The sequence below is a fragment of the Esox lucius genome, chromosome 20 (genome assembly GCF_011004845.1).
Source record: "Esox lucius isolate fEsoLuc1 chromosome 20, fEsoLuc1.pri, whole genome shotgun sequence".
In the NCBI taxonomy this organism is placed as follows: Eukaryota; Metazoa; Chordata; class Actinopteri; order Esociformes; family Esocidae; genus Esox; species Esox lucius.
The window spans coordinates 13,770,708-13,789,854 of record NC_047588.1 but is presented as its reverse complement, the minus strand read 5'-3'; the positions used below and the strand labels follow the sequence as shown (position 1 = coordinate 13,789,854).

The 19,147-nt window shown below is 40.7% G+C and overlaps 1 protein-coding gene across 6 annotated transcripts; it reads left to right on the top strand.

Moving 5' to 3' along the window:
* The first annotated feature begins 110 nt into the window (after positions 1–110).
* rgl2 (ral guanine nucleotide dissociation stimulator-like 2) lies at positions 111–19,031 on the top strand. 6 transcript variants are annotated; one of them, XM_013131769.3, is made up of 20 exons: positions 111–223; positions 1,508–1,678; positions 8,681–8,728; positions 8,864–8,941; positions 9,536–9,702; positions 10,297–10,353; positions 10,447–10,640; positions 10,911–11,020; positions 11,179–11,394; positions 12,557–12,660; positions 13,243–13,327; positions 13,694–13,753; positions 14,034–14,120; positions 14,276–14,308; positions 14,611–14,732; positions 14,866–14,955; positions 15,302–15,395; positions 16,044–16,268; positions 16,477–16,591; positions 16,669–19,031. In XM_013131769.3, the coding sequence occupies exons 2-20, from the start codon at positions 1,577–1,579 to the stop codon at positions 16,848–16,850; spliced, it is 2,169 nt and encodes a 722-aa protein (XP_012987223.2). In that variant the 5' UTR covers positions 111–223; positions 1,508–1,576; the 3' UTR covers positions 16,851–19,031. The 6 variants fall into 6 exon arrangements, with proteins under 6 accessions (XP_012987223.2, XP_019896884.2, XP_010888128.2 ...); XM_020041325.2 differs by having other exon boundaries at positions 1,451–1,678; XM_010889826.3 differs by having other exon boundaries at positions 111–235; positions 8,864–8,929.
* Positions 19,032–19,147: the final 116 nt, after the last annotated feature.

Genomic DNA, 19,147 nt, shown 5'->3' with positions numbered 1-19,147 from the left:
CGATCGTGCACAGTGCTGCTGTCTGCCGATAAAGCTTGACAGGCGACCAGAAGGGCACACAAAAACTACTGATAAAAGAGTTACTCTTTACCGACGTCCTCCCTGGTGCTGAAAACGGATGCGCGAGACATTCGCCCATAACCGGTTATCAATAGCGGCAGACACGTCTATCAAATGCTAGCGGAATTTAGCTGACCACCGTTGGACCTAACATCCAGCAAATGTAAGGATCGCAGTAAGTTTATACCCTTATTGCCACGAATGACACCTTACATTCATAAATCCTTTAATTGCCGGGCCTTCATGACATTGAATAGCTACAGTATTCCATTTTAGATAGGTCTACACATTATATAGGAGTATTTTATTAGGATACTAAAGAAACAAATGATTTACACGCTAACTTTATAAAAGATATTTCGTGTAAATCCCTTAGTGTCTTTTTTACTATCATAGAAGGTGTACAACATTTGCACCACCTATTGGGTAAATTGAAAAGGAACATACATGAAATGGGTGTTACCTAACCTTCTGTAGTCTAGCTTGTGTGGACACCTCACTCGGGCCGTGTTTGCATTGGTCAGAGGCAGTTACATTATGAATAGAAGTTATTCAGAACTTAAAATGACCGTTGTTTGGTCAGTGAGCTGGCAGAAAACTCCTTCCTAAACTAAAAATCGCAATAACACTAATTATAGACTTTGCATGCCCTTAATACTGAAATAGACTTAAAAGTATGTTCAAAAATTTGATGTGATTGAGTTAATGAATGTCTCAACAGAGCTTGATCTACGTATACATATATGTTTTCTTTGGGGACTAGGTACCCTTAACCCTAAATAATGCAATACATTTTACAAACATATGACATTAACCATTTTATAACAGGAAGGAGATATATTACATTAAAATGTTGACATACAGTAGCCCACAACACACCTGATTGGCTGTAAAAATCTGCTGAGATATTTTAATACTGTGAAACAGGGATGCATCCACTCAACAGCCTTCAAATTGTTACAGTGGTTCATGTCAACTGCCCCTCCAGCTTTCCTTTCCCAGTAACTGTGTTTCTGCTAGATTTCTATCATGGCAATCAAAATACCAGAGGGGGAAGAGGGAAATGGAAGGAGCAACTGGGATTCAAATTAAATGTGGAAGTTGGGCACTGGGACATGTAAATCATGTAAACAAATGCTTTGGCTGAATCATCAGCCACCAACAAAGCTTTAAAATACTATTATTTATATTTTTCTTGATCTGAATATAGTATTGTTTTTATGCAATTCCTTGCCATGTTGTTTTAAAGGATGTGAATTCTGCTTGCTGGTCTCATTCCCTGAAGTTCAGCACCTAAACTATAACAATTCTTCATATTTCTAAAGTGAATTGATTAGAGATTTGGAGAATGTAAGAAAAATAGTAAGCCTATTTGTATTTTTTCTAACAGAAACAGGAGGCAGAGAATGTGCCTCTTCAGTGCCTGTCATCTCTGTTGTGTCCCTAGCCGTTGGTGTCATGCTCCCTCGTAGTATGCAAAGAGTTGGGATGGACCTGCCGGGGGTGGAGTCAAGAGATGTGCCCCCTCATTGGCTACCGCCCCTTAGCGCCTGACGACGTCCCTCTCAGTAGCCACTCAGGACCACTGACTGACAGCAGTGGACTGAACACATTTGAGGTTAGAAGTATATTTCCATTTGATGAACCTGATTAGGAATGTTGAAGTAACTTTAACAACCATGAGCTGCAGTAGGCGTTTTATTGCGACATTTGAGACGTCAAGCTGCAGTTGCACTGTAATGCATGTTACTGTTAAGTTCTAGAGGGCAGTGTTTCCTATTCTCACATAAAGACAACCTCATATTAATGTAAATGTGTAGTGAAAACCTTACTTTAAAAAAAAATCTTACTACCCAAATAACTCCTCCTATACTGGTAATAGGAGCCTAAGCATACACTGAAGGAAAAATGCTGGTATCACAAGTGGGTTATTTAAAAAATGCTCAGGATTTTGAAGTAATACTCAAGAGCTTGTCATTCAGTATTCTTTTGTTTGTGATCAGTATGTGCTCACATCATGTTCAACAACGAAAAGTTTTCACTAAGGAAATTGGATAGAAAATACTTTCACTCATATTGTAGTTATATGAGTAGTTATAGGTAATACTGTCCAACTAGGACAGGGGGTGTAATACCAGAGCAGTGGTCTGTGGAACCTTGGTAAAAGGGCTCCAGCCAGTTCCTTGAGTAAACAGCAGATGCAGTCGGGTGGATTTCAGAGAGCCCCAGGGATTTCACTCATTGTTCAAGGACAAACACCAAAGAGGAGGTACTTTCCATCAAGACATGTCAGTGAGTGAGATTATGTTTGACAACCATACATCAAAATGCTAATCTCTTTGGTTTCCCAAGTAGAATACAGGCACAAGTTTTGCTGCCTTAAACATTATTTTCATGATATTACATTAATGTAATACACTAAGTTTTTGTATCCGGTTTGAATTGAAACTGAAATGGTTCTGAGAGTTGTTTTAAAATTGTCCAACCATGGACAAGTTTACAGCTTGCATATTTCTCTCACAACTTTTAAGCTTTGTTCATGTTCCATGGGCCAAGACAGGCCATAAAGGTTTTTATCAGATCGGTTTAGGTAGTAATTTACTGGACCATTCCACCCAACTCACACAGAACTGTTGTTGTTATTTTATTAATGTGTGTTTTGGTGCCCTCCAACCCTAAAGTGCAAACGTGACAGTTGTAATTGTGTGCTCTTTGCTTTCACTTCACTTAGCATGCAGTCTCAACAAACTCCTCAGGGCTATAAAAAGAAGTTGCACTTACTCAGACATCAGCTACAGGGGTAACACCCCCCCCCCCCCCCCCCCCCCCCCCCCCAGTCTGTTTGTGTGACAAAAACGACTACTGCAGTCTTGTGGTAAATTATGGATTGGCTGCCGTCAGTGGGTCGATGTTTTGTGGGTTGTACATCTGCTGTCTCCAACACTCCTCTCAGATATCACAGACTGTGTCTTTGAGGACTTTCTGTCAAGTGAAATTGAATCCAGCCACTTGTTCACTCTTTAATGAGGGAAACCTAAGTTCATGTGAATGTGTTTAGACCGTGGAGTCACCCCCTTCTGCCAATGAAGCTTCTCCCCTTAGGGCGACGTATTTTAGGTCATGTTTTCTAGACAGTAGTGTTTTTGCAGGTATGTAAACTTGTGAGAAAGCATTTCAATAGTATTTCTGCTTATCTCAAAATAGGTTTTTTGTGGCTTATCACATCATACTTGTGGTAACCATGCACTCTATTCAATAATCACTCTGACTTTGGACCCATTTAGCTCAGTTGGTAGAGCATAGTGATTACTACTTCAGTATTGTGGGATCGATTCCCAAGGGGTGGGGCTAGTATAAACTGAAGTAAGACATAGAATGTATTTGTTTATGTAAGTTGCTCTGGATAAGAGTATCTGCTGAAATACAATGTAATAATTTACTTTGGTCTGCAGGTAAAAAGAAATGTCATGTAGATTGACTGTAACATTTAAAACAACCACATAAACCAAATAATATAATAGACATTTAAAAAAAAGACTGACATGATAGATCAGAACAGAATACCTCCCAGTGTAAATGTGAAGGGGTCGAGAGGGAAGAAAGCTGAAGAGGACAGGAAAGCGAGAAGGGAGGGGTGGGAAACTGAGAGGGACCACTAAAAAATACTTTAAATAACATTTCAGACAATATACTTTCAACCCCCAATTGTGGTAGGATCATTTTTTCACAGGACAATACGTGGTACCATTTGCTGATTAGGTATATAACAACCACAGTGCCTTATTTAAAGGGGCAAAATGTCAGATGTTGATGAACAAGGGACGGAAGTGGAACTTGAGACTGCGATGACAGGGGGTGAAGATTGGAGAGATTGAGTCTCTTCCTGCTTTTTTCTCCTGCGATGTCTTTCTTATTGGTCTGGAGAGGTGGGATTGTGGGGGAAGGAGGAGGAGGAAAAACAGCAGCTGTACACAACAGTATGTCCTGCTTCCTCTATTTGTCTCTGCTCATTATGTACTTCCTGAATGGTAAGAAAAGAAAAGATGGAAATGCAGACTTTGAGCTTGTTGAATTGAACCACGAGAGTGATTCCACTCAAAACTAGCAGCTATGGAAAAACTGGGCAAATGTAAGAAAACATTGGACAAAATCTGCAATCGTGAGTAGGCTTGGTGGGAGATTTGAATGATGGCAGAAGAGTCAAGCACAATTCCTTTTCCAGACGTTTCTCATAAAAGAACCTCAGCCACTTCTGTTTATGCTTATCATTGCCCTGTCCCTGAGTCAGGTTTAACTTACAGCTGAGCAGCTAAATCCTTGTATTTATTGATAGTTGAGGAAATAAATCTGATAACTGATTCAGAGATTTTGCGTGGTAGAACAACCCTGTAGAGGCTGTTACACAGACATCCTTATTGCCATTTAGTGACATTAGGTTATTGTGGTTGGCTGAGGTTGACACTGATGGTCCGGAGGAAGTGGTTATGGGTAACTGGAGCAAGAAGAGTAAATGTAACATTTGACTTTGAGAGATAATGGGCATGTAATTGAATTAAGCTTTGATTAAGGTTGACACAATGTATGAGAGTACTAACTATCTCTGTATGAAGGACACTAGGTAGGAAATGTGATGTCCCATTACTGATGGGTCCCAAACACCCTGTCCATACCACCTGTTAGGAACGGTGTATGTGACTGTCATAGGACTCTCTGAATAGACCCTTGGGTCATAGGTTGGAATATGCCGTACAAGGGTATTTTGTAGGATAAACCTTTCTTATAATAGTCTGTGTAATGGTTGGCTATGACCACTGACAACCTCCAATGTGTCCTGGCATAAAAGACTGTGTTAACTTTGTAATCATTGGAGAACATGTAAGATCTATGGAAGATCAACATCTTGGACTGATGCTAAATAAAGATTCTCCCCTGACTTCGGTTTAATCAATGACAACTTACTGCTTGAGCCTCAAACTGTTTCAGGGGAAAATATGTCTAGGTAGACCAATGTAAAACATTTAAATGAGTACACTGTATAAAAATATATGTCTTATCAAGTACGTTTAACTTATTTTCAGGTTAAAAAAAATCTAACCATCCTTAATATAAGGTAAACTGGCTATGTCAGCTTAGTAACTGTCAGCCTGATTGGTTGACTGCCCAGATCTACTCCGGCCCAGGACGTCTCTGTTTTCCATGACCTGGTGTGGTCTTATATTTTTGACAATACACAAATAATACTCTCTAAAAGTCCTATGTTCAGTGTTCTTATTGTGTACATTATGCTTCAGTCAAGGCTAGAAATCCACAAAACCGGTTGATGTGCCATATATTCACAGAACCTTGTGTGTCAACAGCACAGAAAGGTCCTGACACACACAGCTACACAGTCTAACAAATAGCTGGCCAGTATGCTAATAACCTAGCTAAAGTTGGTTTCCATTTACTAATGTTAACATACAGTCCTAGCTTCCGTTAACCGGCTATAGCTTGAAACAGTTTGTCATTGAGTTTCTACATGTGGCTTGAGTAAACAGGACATGTTTCCTGCTTTATTTGTTGGCTTGCATCATTTATGACTTGTTATTAGCATGTGTCACACAGTATTAATAGTGTCAGAGTATAATCTTTAGATCATGTTGGTTCTAATGTTGGTCTGCCTATAGTACTGTCATAATTGTGGGAAGAGACCCATTCAAACAGGTTTATCAACAAAGGAAGGCCACCTACACAAGGAAAGAGAACGGAAGAGCGGAGATGGGGGAGTGAAGAGATTAGGTAGCCTGTGCTCAGCGAGTAGCTGCAGGCCTTCAGGTTGTTTGTACGCTAGGTCTGTGTGTCTGTGTAGACGGCCCTCGTGTGTGTAATGGGTGTGCCCATGTGACGCTGGCACACAGAGGGAGTGGCTCTTTCTAGAGTCTGCTTCAGGTGTGTTTGCGTGTGTTTGAGTGTGTTTAGTACACGATTAAAAGACGGATTAAACTGAAAGACATCCAGTCCGGTCTATAGTCAGTGGGGAAAAAAGACGTAAGGAAGGAAAGTGGAAACTAAAGGCAGATGAAAGAAAGCGGACGGGATGGCGTTTGTGGATTCTTTGTAAAGTTCTCAAAGAAGCTGAAGGAGTGTAGCCTGTCTGGACTTGTTGTGACAAAGGTTAGTTCTGTGGGATTTTTTTTATATCCACCAATTACCAATTATTTGGGAACTGGAGAAAGAGAAGCAGACAGATGAGATCAACAGCAAAAACATGCTGAAATGGTTAGGTAAACCAACAGTTTAGAGTGGTGTTCCAACATCTAGTTTCCTTGGAGGTTTCACCAGACACATTTTTAACTAGCCCAGTATCACAGATTTTTGTGAAATGAACACAAATTGTTCTTTCAAAATTTGTGATGTTCACACAAAAAAAAATTGGGGGGGTACAGGACATTATTTTCTTCAGGTGTTGGAAAACATTCATGTGAGTGGTTGACTCAACTTGCATTTGAACCAAGGAGGGGGCGGAGCTTGCTTTGTGAATTGGCTAGTGAGAAAATTAGACCCTGTTCTTACTTTAAATCCATCCTTAAGCCTTACTCTTACCCTAAACTTAACCTTTTCCGAACGCTAGCATTAACCCTTGTCAAACATTCATTAAATTAGATTTCTCCCTCGTGAAAAATCTGAAAACATTGTGTCCTTTACATGCATTTTTTAAACATCAGAACATATTTTATCCTGTACAAAAATGTGTTCCTTCAGCACAGATTTGATTAAAATGTGTACTGTATGCTAAGAAAATGCCTTTTTCCTGTGAATGCCACACATTTCTAATAAGCAATTTATGTCTATTTCACAATAACCTGTGACAATGTGTTGTTGGTCTATGACGTGATCATACAGGGACAGTAGAATACTGTCTATACTAGGCTAATATTGAAATTCCGTCAGCAGGTCAAAAATGAATATGGTAAATATGCTATGATATGTAAAAGAATATATGGTAGATATGGTATGATATGTAAAGGTAAATATGGTAGATATGGTATGATATATAAAAGTATATATGGTAGATATGGTATGATATGTAAAGGTATATATGGTAGATATGGTATGATATGTAAAGGTATATATGGTAGATATGGTATGATATGTAAAGGTATATATGGTAGATATGGTATGATATATAAAGGTATATATGGTAGATATGGTATGATATGCAAAGGTAAATATGGTAGATATGATATGATATGCAAAGGTAAATATGGTAGATATGGTATGATATGCAAAGGTAAATATGGTATGATAGACGTGTATTAGGATACAGCATCAGGTCCATATCTGCAATGGTTGGTCTGTGATCAATAACTGATTCATGCTTGATGCATTTGCACTTGTGTGTTGACCTGGGTATTGCTTATGAACATATAAATTCCACTGAAAGAGAAATTACTGCAACAGAGGAAGTGCAGTGTCCTACATGGATTTTTGAAGTGTTTCATTCTTTCTTATCCTGTTGACGTTGTTCTGATTGAATCTCTGAGGACAGTGTTTAAAGGATTCATGTTGAATTATTCACATGTGACCAAAGGCTGACTTGTGCTTGTATCATTGGAATAGATAGTTTGTGCCAGTGGAGACTAATCATGATGTTATTGTGTTTTCTCATGCATTTTTCAGCATGGAAAATCACAGTTTTATGGGTGTCTGTAGGAGGGAAGTGAAAACTGATACATCCATTACTGCACAATCCCCCAGCTGCATTAGGAAGTCTTGTCAATTTGTTGAGGCCGCCTATTTCAGGGAATGTTTTAGTGAAACTGTTGGCAGGTCATATACACTATCTCACAAAAGTGTGTACACCCCTCACATTGTTGCAAGTATTTCATTATATCTTTTCATGTGACAACACTGAAGAAATAACACTTTGCTACAATGTTAAGTAGTGAGTGTACAGCTTGTAAAACAGTGTACATTTTCTGTCCCCTCAAAATAACTAAAGACACAGCCATTAATGTCTAAAGCGCTGGCAACAAAAGTGATTACACCCCTAAGTGAAAATGTCCAAATTGGGCCCAATTAGCCATTTCCCCTCCCCGGTGTCATGTGACTCGTTAGTGTTACAAGGTCTCAGGTGTGAATGGGGAGCAGGTGTGTTAAATTTGGTGTCATCACTCTCACACCCCCTAATACTGGTCACTGGAAGTTCAACATGGCACCTCATGGCCAAGAACTTTCTGAGGATCTGAAAAAAAGAATTGTTGCTCGACTTAAAGATGGCCTAGGCTATAAGAAGATTGCCAAGACCCTGACACTGAGCTGCAGCACGGTGGCCAAGACCATGCAGCGGTTTAACAGGACAGGTTCCACTCAGAACAGGCCTCGCCATGGTCGACCAAGGAAGTTGAGTGCACATGCTCAGCATCATATCCAGAGGTTGTCTTTGGGAAAGAGACATATGAGTGCTGCCAGCATTGCTGCAGAGGTTGAAGGGGTGGGGAGTCAGCCTGTCAGTGCTCAGACCATATGCATCAAATTGGTCTGCATGGCTGTCGTCCCAGACAGTATGTTTTAACATACTTTCCATACAACAAGTTCTGATTCTGGTGATATTTCACCTATTTCTCTTTGTTTTACACAGGTGGAAGCCTCCCCCATGAAGACAACATGGTACTGTCCTCTGGACTTGGTAGGTCAAAGAAGCTTAAGAAATTCATGATTAACTAAAATGTCCATTTTAAAGTTTGGATGACTATAGTAGAGATATACAAATGTATGAATTATGCACATGATCTTCCTGAATGGTGCTCTTTCTCTTACCCAGCCAACTGTGATGGAAGAGGAAGAGGATGGACTGATTTACACCGTGATGGTGAAGCAACAGCTTGGCGTCAGTTCACCGGTGAAAACAAACACCAGTTCACCAATGAAAACAAACACCAGTTCACCAATGAAAACAAACACTAGTTCACCAATGAAAACAAACACCAGTTCACCAATGAAAACAAACACCAGTTCACCAATGAAAACAAACACCAGTTCACCAATGAAAACAAAACACCAGTTCACCAATGAAAACAAACACCAGTTCACCAATGAAAACAAACACCAGTTCACCAATGAAAACAAACACCAGTTCACCAATGAAAACAAACACCAGTTCACCAATAAAACAAACACCAGTTCACCAATGAAAACAAACACCAGTTCACCAATGAAAACAAACACCAGTTCACCAATGAAAACAAACACCAGTTCACCAATGAAAACAAACACCAGTTCACCAATGAAAACAAACACCAGTTCACCAATGAAAACAAACACCAGTTCACCAATGAAAACAAACACCAGTTCACCGGTGAAAATGCACACTTTCACTACAGATATTAGAGCGCCATCGTTGTGTTTGTATTGAATCGAATATTGTCTCGCTAATATTATTATTCATATTTTTCTCTCTCTCCTCCACCTCCCCTCCCTCCCTCCCTGCCTATAGTCCTGTGCCTCCCGTTCTCATTGTGTGAAAGCGGGAACAGAGGAGAAGCTAGTGCTGCATCTCCTCCACTCCTTCTCCATGGGAGACAGTACCTTCAGCACCATCTTCCTTTCCACCTATCGCTCCTTTACCTCAACCGAGAGAGTGCTGGACATCCTCACCGACAGGTAGGGAAGACAGAGGAAATAATGCTTTCCAAGTGCTGTAGAGAGATCACGGAAAGGAAATTCGATGTTGGTTATAATACACAGTTATCATTGCCGCGGTAAAGTCACTGCCTTACGGTACAGCTGCGCTGGTGCGGCTTGGATTTCAAATCCTGATCACAGCATATTGACAATACCCGTGGGGTCTCTCAGGTGGCGGTGCAAAATGGTCACTTCACCTTTTGGAATTGGTGTCAGACAAGAGTGGCCTTGCCTTTTCATGCTCTAGCTCCTCTTTTTGGTAGGTTCTGCACCTGCAAGCTCAATTGTTGTTTTTGGCCCGCATAATTCCTTTTCTTCTAAGCACTTTGGGGCTGGTCTTTACTTCCTGGTGTAATAAGAAACAGAACGGCTTGGCAAATTGTGCTTTGGAGAACGCCTCCGTCATTCACCCTCCCTAGCCTGCTGGTTGTTGCTGCGATGAGACAAGGCAACAAGTGCAAATTTTACTTATGGGAGGTGAAAAAAAACAGGGTAAAAACTATGAAGAAGAAACAACAACAAATAAATCCTGTGACAATTGTGTCCCTCCCCTTGTTCCCTCTTTTTTCCTAGATTGGAGAATCCACCAGGAGAAAGTGCAACTAGTCAGACCAGGCAAGCCTTCAACAGGTAATAATACTATATCATCCCTGGGTGTGTGTGTGTGTGTGTGTGTATTTGTTTGTATGCGGCTTTACTCTGATGTGCCCCCCCTCCTCCCAGAGCGGTGTGCACGGTGTTCAGAACGTGGCTGTCTGAGTATCCTGAGGACTTTGACTCCCTAGGGGAGCCCGGTCGTTTGCTGCGCCTGGCCCCTCGCCTGCCCACAGACCCCTCTGGGACAGAGCTAAGGACCCACCTCCTTAGGCTGGCAGAGAAGCTGAGTGAACAGGCCCTGCTGCCCAACTCTACTGCAGGTCAGTACACACTGGGTTGAGGCCAGTCACGGAAATGCCAATGTGCCGTTGCATTCACACTGTTGGGCTGTCAGAACGCTCTGGTAATGTCAGTCCAAACTTGGCTTCTCTTTTCAACAGAAATCTACTGTAAAATCCGTTCCTTAGGTATCTCGCAACCCCCATAGTCTCTTTCCACAACCAACCCTACTGGATAGTTATTTTATTTGTATTTGTTGTGATACTTGACTTCCATTCACTGGGATTAGTAATAAATCATCTGTTTTCCAGGGAGAACCAACGCCACCAGCCCTCCTGCTGACCCTACTAAGTTTGATCCCACCCATATCCTGGGCTTTCCAGCTGGGCTGATTGCCGAGCAGCTCACCAAAATAGAGACGGTGCGTTTAATGTTCTGACCCCTTCAGCATCATGACTCCTCCTAAACCCTTGTATAGACAACGGACGATTTGACGTCTAACCTCCGGTGACATCACTCCCCATAACCTCTGTCTTGAATCGCGCCCCTCCCTGTTGACCCCCTCCGTCTCTCCCTCAGGAGCTGTTTGTACGTCTGGTCCCATACCACTGCCTCGGCTCGCTGTGGTCTCAGAGAGACAAGAAGGGTCATGAAGGCGTGTGCTGGTCTGTCCGGGCCACCGTACGCCAGTTCAACCGGCTGGCCAATGCTGTCGTGGCATCATGTCTGTGGCCCACGTGGCTCCGCAGCCAGCAGAGAGCCCGTCTCCTGGAGAAATGGATCAGCGTGGCGGAGGTCAGGAGGTCACCAGTACAGTAGACTAATCTTAATGTCCGCACACACAGGTCGTGAATTTTGGAAGCACCATGCCTCTTGGGGAATTTGGAGGTCAGGTGACTAATGCTGGTACTGCAGTCGATTTTGACTTGAGGTAGATCATTGTAAATGGGACAGTGAGTTGTCTTTTTCTAAATGTAAACCAGAGCGTATTGAACATTGCATAAACATTTACTACCACTTTACTCTCTGTTAAGAGTTTGGGTGTTATTCTTTTCAGGGTTAAGGTGTGATATGCCAAACCAGTTTCACCAAGTTGTTCTTTTACAAGTACTCTATGGAAGGGCTCTTTACTCTGTGATGGTTGTGAAGAACCATCCTGTTCCTTATCTCTCTGCCCTGTTCTCTTTTCTGTTGAAATGCATAGAGCAAAAGCCATATTCTTTTATTATATGCTGTGTACGCTCTGCATATTATATGCTTTGTTGACAGAGGATTACAAGATAGAGAGATTGTACTGAAGCTGCATTAGGCCTGAATTGAAGCCATGCTGCAGCAGATGATGTTCAGCTGAGGTGGTCTTACACCACTGGATCACCTTCAGACGATATAGGCCTATTCTTATTAGGATTCAAAATGTAGTCCTTTGGAGAGGGGTTCCTTAAGGAACCTTTTGACCTGGAATGTTTCTGTGGCCTGGTCATTTTTAGAACCCTAAACGTTTCTTACTGGCAACTTTACTTCTAAAAGTTTAGTAGCTTACAATACATTTGTCAGTTTCAGCAGGGACTTTTCCTGTTGGCTCCACACACACACACACACACACAAACACTCATGCACGAACACATGCACACACACACACACATCACCCTTTGGTCATTACAGACACATGAGCTAACTGCATCAATGCCAGGCCTCCTTACCTACCTCAATACCTGTAACTGAAGCTTGTGTGTGTGTGTGAATGTTTTTGAAGAAACACACCATCTCACTCAAACTCTTATAATGATTTGTTGACAAAGCACTCATCTGACTTCCTCCCTTCCAGTTTTATGGAAGAAGTCACTTTTGGGCACTGAGCAAATGAGACAGTGAATGGAATTCAATGCTAAACAACCAGGGCTAACCCCCTTGACCTGGCTTCAGATAGTCTTAAACAGGACTGTGTGGCTTTCAACAGGAATGCAGAGCCAGGAAAAATTTCTCGTCTCTCTACGCCATTGTGTCTGCCCTGCAGAGTAACCCTGTACATCGGCTGAGAAAGACATGGCTGGAAACTGACAGGTTGGTGGAGGAAGCGTGGAGAATTGGAATAGAAAGTACTTACAATGCAGATGTTTTTAATGTGCTGTAATTTTCATAACATTGTCATTCTGGTAACAGACAGGAATATTGATATAACAGCGTCCTTGCTTATAGGCAAACACATCATTCCAAAAGCCTTAACAATGTTGGTCTGGAAGGCAGGTAGCCTAGCAATTTGGAGAGTTGGGACAGAAACCAAGCAGTTGCCAGATCAAATTCTGAATCAATAATAGTAAAACAAAAAACAAAATGTCTCCCTTTAGCATGAGAGTTAAGTTAACTGCTCGCTTTCCACCCAGTGTAGCAGACCCCCCACTCCGCTCAAATTCAGAGGGGTTGGTTAAGCGCGGAAGTCACATTTCAGTTTGGCCCTGTCTGCAGTTGATCCTTTTTTGACAATACAATGTAAAAAGTAAATTGCAACTGACTATAGCTAATTGACTGATGGATTGTGTTAAACTAGATTACGGCCTAGTGGGCAGCAGAGATACGCCAGGCCAGACGCCTCATAGCCCTTTGGGATCCATGACTCATTGTTGTTGTCATGTGACTGTCTGACAGGGAAACAGCGAAGAGATACGAGGAGCTGTCTGACATTTTCTCAGAGAAGGACAACTACTCCCATTGTAGGGAGCTGCTGAAAGAGGTGATTCACAGTGCCTGTTAGTTCACACACAGGCCTGTACACACACCAAGCACCCATATGTACACACACGCTCAAACACACAGACACTATTTGCGCCAACCACTTTTTCATTTACAGTTCTACTTTGTGCCGGCATCAATAACTTGGGCTGGATTTAATTTCAAGGCGTCCTCACAGGAATTGATCAGCACATGCTGGTGCATTCATTTGAACGCTTTGATGTTAGAAAAGAACATCCCACTTTTTGCTGTGCTTTGATAATTGACCAATCAAACCGCTGGAGTGTCTTCAAACATAGAGCTATGGTTCAGCGTTTTTCTTTGGGTTATAGACAGTCATGATTAGAAGTTCGTCTGTGTCTTTCAGGAGGGCACTTCGAAGTTTGCCAACCTGGACATCAAGACCAACAACAGGAGACATGTAGGGGTAAGAATGTTTGAAGTCTCTCAGAAAGCTTCTAATTATTTAGCCCCTAAGGAAGTGTATTATACAGGTGGCAGAAAAGAACCTGTTTATGATAACAGCAATGCACAGACAGTGCCATTTGTGATGTTGTAAGCATTCAGTAAGGACATGATATCCAGTCACCGATCTTAAGATTCTTTGTTGATTGTTCATTGAGTCGACTAAACCTGGGATAGGCCAGAAGTCCTATAGCTCTGTTTCTGTTGCTCACGATGTTCTCCCTCTACTTTCTTCCTTCCAGTCCAGTGCCCAGGGCACCGTCCCTTACCTGGGGATCTTCCTCACAGACCTCACCATGCTGGACACCGCCGTCAAAGACAGACTAGAGGTGAGTTTGTCATATACTGTACACGTGAAGTGGTTAATGCCTCATCATGTTTCCATGGCCAGGAAATGGTCATGTGCTTTGCTGGCGATGGTGTTGGTTACTAGAAAGTTTCATTGGCAGTGACATGATATTTTGTTCTTCCTGTTCCTGTTAAGAACGGCTACATCAACTTTGACAAAAGAAGACGGGTAAGTAATGCATTTTGGGCAGTGAGTCCACTGCTTATTTGATCACATGAGTTAGTGAGTTGATCCAGGGTTTGTTTAGGATACAGTTAATTTCGTTAGTCTCTCCGGCTCAAGGTGGCCTTCATCAAATGTGGTTGTGTTGTTCCATTCATAATATGTATGTCAGTGTATTTAATTCTAGGGCATCCATACTTGTGTGTTTAACTGCTAGCATCTCGTAATGTGTCATTGGTTATGGATATCTGCAAAAAAATATATAATGATTTAATGCTGACAATTATTGTTTTTTTTTGTCTTCACAGGAGTTTGAGGTATTAGCTCAGATCCGACTCCTGCAGTCTTCCTGTAAAAACTGTGTTTTCGTCCCTGATGAGTCATTTCTACAGTGGTATCAAAGTGTGCCGTTGTTAAATGAAGAGGAAAGGTAAGTCATGATGGCCTTGAGCTTCAGTGGTATTCATTTTACAGTCAACATACAAAACTACATGTTCTTTCCAAACAATACAGCTGTAGTATGTGTAGTGACTAGTAGTCACATTATATTATTTATGTTGCAGTTACAGATTGTCCAATGAAATTGAGACACCATGTGAACCAAGCCCTGGTCGTGCCATGAACCCTACAGTGATAATCACTCAATGCCCAAGGTAATGAGTCTTGTAATAACGTTGGTGGAGGATTTTCTTTTTGCCTACACATTTAATACTTCAAGGTCTTCTCCAAAGTTCTCATGAACTTCCGAATATCATTCTGATGGATTACGATTCCATTACTATGGAACGATTACTACCAACAATTGGACATTTTAATCCTTCAGATGTGTTTTTTTTCCCCCAAACGTTTGAAAAAAACGTGTGTTTTGATCAAGTAAGTTAGCATTCAACTCTGGAAGGCTAAGCTAGGAAATGACAATTGACTGTTTTTGGCTGAGATGCTATTTGAATTGTCATGCAGGTATTGTTGCATAACGAGCATGTGCTTCCCTCCTCCCAGCCTGACTTCTTCCAGGACCAGCCTGGCTGCTGACAGTGAAGGTCTGTTTGACATCCACTCCCCGGTTAGTCACTTCCTGTCCAAACTCACCAAGGTAATAACATAATAATACAAAATCCATTCCATTATTTACTATATTCATTGCTTATCATTTATTTGCTGGAGCCTCCTTTGTCCCTAGACATTTTTCGTTTGATCATGTGGGTATTTAGAAACAAGAATATTAACATAAACAGCCCTGAATGGTTGATAGGATATTTCTGTTAAAATCAGATCATCTACAGTAGGCCAAAATGTCCATCCAACCTACACAAGGTGCAATTCAAAGGAAGTTATTTGAAACAGCTCACAAAATCATGAGTTTGACAATGTCAGAATTTTATTTTGACTACATAATGAGGAAATAAGGAAGCAAATACATTTACATAAACAGCCCTGAATGGTAATTAATATTGTATAATACCATTACATAATTTAAAAAGGTGAAATCCCAACTAAACAAATTGCAATTCCAGCAATGTATTTCAAATACTGTGTTTTTAAGAGTTTCACAATTTCAGAGTGTTATTTCAACCACAGCGTGGAAATGTAAAAAAAAGCAGGGAAATCAAGTGTTTTCATGCACAGGACTTTTAATGCTCTTTTGTGTCTTATTATTTGCTTTGGGGACAGCCAATTTTTGTGTTGTCATATCAGTAAGTATAATGTTATTTCATTATTTACGTCACTGTTATTATTTCAGCATATGAAATCCCCCTCAGTTTCCTGTTTGGATGTTGACTCCTCCCCTCCCACTAATGAACCCATCTCCTCTGCATTGACGCCATCCACTCCTGTCAAATCACATCGTCGATCAGTCTCCTGTGGCAACAATCCCAATAATAACAACAAATTGCCTGGGCCGGAGATGCAGATCATCAGAATACGGATGGATTTACACGATGGGAATTTGTACAGAAGCATACTGGTACTGAGCCAAGATAATGTCATGTCTTTCAGGAGGTGTTGAAATTAAAGAAGTCACAGCACCATGCACTGATTACTACTTATTTATTTATTTAAAATGTCTTTTAATCATAGTATTCTGACACATTTCCTGAGGCGGTACGCAGGATGTGATAACTTGGAGTCAAGCTGTCTGGTATCATTGTCGCTTGTCTTCCCCATTTCCTCAGGTGACTAGCAATGACAAGACACCCACTGTGATCAGTTCTGCCTTAGAAAAACACAGTCAGGACCCCAAACAGGCATCCAGATATGAGCTGATCCAACTATTGCCTGAGGGGAAAGGTAAAGACCATTTGAAATTCTCTGTTGGTATTGTTCATATTGACTGCAGTGAAGACTTTTCATTTTCTGTCCAATAGAGTTGGTCATACCTGCCACAGGAAATGTCTTCTATGCCATGACTTCCTCCAGTGTCGACTTCCTGCTGCGCAAACAAGGAGGGAACATCCCTTTTGGCTCTCAACCTATCACTACAGAAACCAGCGCTACCTTCCCTCGAATCAAAGCCAAGGGAAAGAGACTAGTTAGAACTCTTTTTTGACAACAGCTTTTTTCCAAATAGGCTATATCTCAAGGACAGATCAAGATAAGAATGCGGGCAGATTTCTCAATGGGATTTGGCCTTGTCTTCCTTAATCCCATAATGATATATGCCTTTTTACGAAGTGGGAAACATTCTGACCCTGAAACCTTTGTGACTTTTTTTGATGAATGACTTCTTACCAAGGACATATCAATAACGTGCTGCCGGTTTCTGTACACCAGGGAGCTCCATTGGTGTAGAAGGTTGCGTTTCTCTCTTGCTGGCAAATGCACACTACTGCTAAAATACAGCGGGTACAAGACCAATGCAGACCTTTCACTGATTTTCTATGGTGCTGTTTCTCTGTGTCTCTGGTCATTGGCATCACATTTCCTATCTAACCCAATGGATTAGCTTCATCACCATCAGCAATACAAATGTTATTGAGCAGTTGTACCTCAGGTGCCATCCATTGAGGGCTGAAAACAGACAGCCTTTTTGGATCCTAGGTGTTTTGGGCAATGGAACCTTGTTGAATGTACTATGAAAACATCATCGCAGTTGACATTAACCACAGCTACATTTTACATTTCTCAAGTGTGTGGATCAAAGCAGAAATTGTAACAAGCATCTAGAGAACATGAGAGATGTGGAGGGCACCAGGATGACATTTTGACACTTTACTCTGTATATATTTGGACTGTGAATCTACAACGTTTAATTTGGCTCCAGCATTTCTATTTTAAATCCAATGTTTCAAAACAGCACACAATTTCACCTTTTTAGAGTGGATTTTCATCCATGAAATTACTACATTACATATCTAGTTGATCCTCCTTTGAAGGTGTCATTTCTACAAATTCATTCACTGTAAATAAAAATAGAATATTTTTTAACTGTTTTACTTTTACTCTGTGTGAAAACTGATTATATCAATGTGAAATGTGAAAGAATGTCAATGCAAAAGGTTCACAAAGGTAATACCCCCCAGACATTCTAACCTATTAACAATAACCAGGTTTATTTATCAGGGGCAGTTATGGCTTTTTCTCATGCATTATTCATAAATGTCAACATTTTATCTTAACTTTAAAATGCTGGTTTATAGAGAAAAGTTTCCACTTCACCATCCACATACACTCAGAAGGGAATGTAAGCATCTAAATAAGTGTGACAGGGTAACTGTCATTGTTACATAGCATTGAGGGTCATCTATTATTCATTTAAATTCTGTCCATTGTATACATGTACATAATGTGTTTTGTGTGACCGGACAAGATCATGATTGTGTTTACAAGAGTTATTAACTGTCAGAATTACTTAAGTTATTCATTGTTAAGTAACATGAAATGCATTATATTGCCCCATATTACAATCCTTTGAAATGGGTTAAGATTAACATAAATCAGAGCTGAACATGCTACTTTTACTTGGGTATACAATTTGTATGTACCAGACAGACAGTTCTGGTAGAAAACACTAATTAAATGATATTCTCTGTTGTGCCTGAAAGTAAAATGATGTCTACAATTACACCTTAATTTTATAATTTTCAATATAGTAGAAGCTTATTTTTATCAATGGTCTCTGAATGGGTTTAGATAATAGATCAAAGGGAGGTCTGCCAAGTATAACCTGGGCTCCCAAAGTCAGTTTTGAAAGACCAGTGTGTTGTATTGTCATTCCCATCAATCATTGAATGATGTTTAATTGATGTTTTATTTTGCATTTGATGGAAACCTGGCATCTGAAGCTATAGTATTTAATGTAATGTCTTAAGTCCAGGCACTCAATGTAGGTTTTGCTCTAAATCCGTGAGGATGAGACCAGTTAGAGGAAACACCTGTCAACATTAGGGGCATGGAGAACTGATTATGGATGCCTAACCGATGAACTCCTGTGAATTCTGACTAATATAGCCTTTTGCTGTTGGAGTATCTACGAATACTGGAGAATGGATAAGGCAGTTCCAGGGAGAGGAGTGAGGATTGTGGGTAATGTAGTCAGATGAAGTGCGATCACCAGGCTAAGCTACTGATTGTTTAGTGCCTTTTTAGGAGTGCACCTTCATGTCCCTGTGGTTCCAGGTCAAAAGTAGTGCATAGGGATTAGAGTGCACGTTGATATAATGCCTCTGACACATTTGATAATGAATGTACATTTCATATGATGTCATAAATAAACACCTGTATATAAGCAGTCATGTTTATGCTGTTCTTTTTGTGTAATGCATTTAATTTTTTATATGAATGCACTTTGATGTGATAGTTATTGGAATACTTTCTATGCAACTCTACGGATTTGTATTTTAACTC

What these genes read in the sequence shown, in the direction of transcription:
- rgl2 (XM_013131769.3), top strand. Translation starts at nt 1,577, where the DNA reads ATGTGCCCCCTCATTGGCTACCGCCCCTTAGCGCCTGACGACGTCCCT. An exon ending in ACCAGGCAAGCCTTCAACAG is followed by an intron (nt 10,354 to 10,446) that starts GTAATAATACTA and finishes CCCTCCTCCCAG; the next exon opens with AGCGGTGTGCACGGTGTTCA. An exon ending in TCCTGTCCAAACTCACCAAG is followed by an intron (nt 15,396 to 16,043) that starts GTAATAACATAA and finishes TTATTATTTCAG; the next exon opens with CATATGAAATCCCCCTCAGT.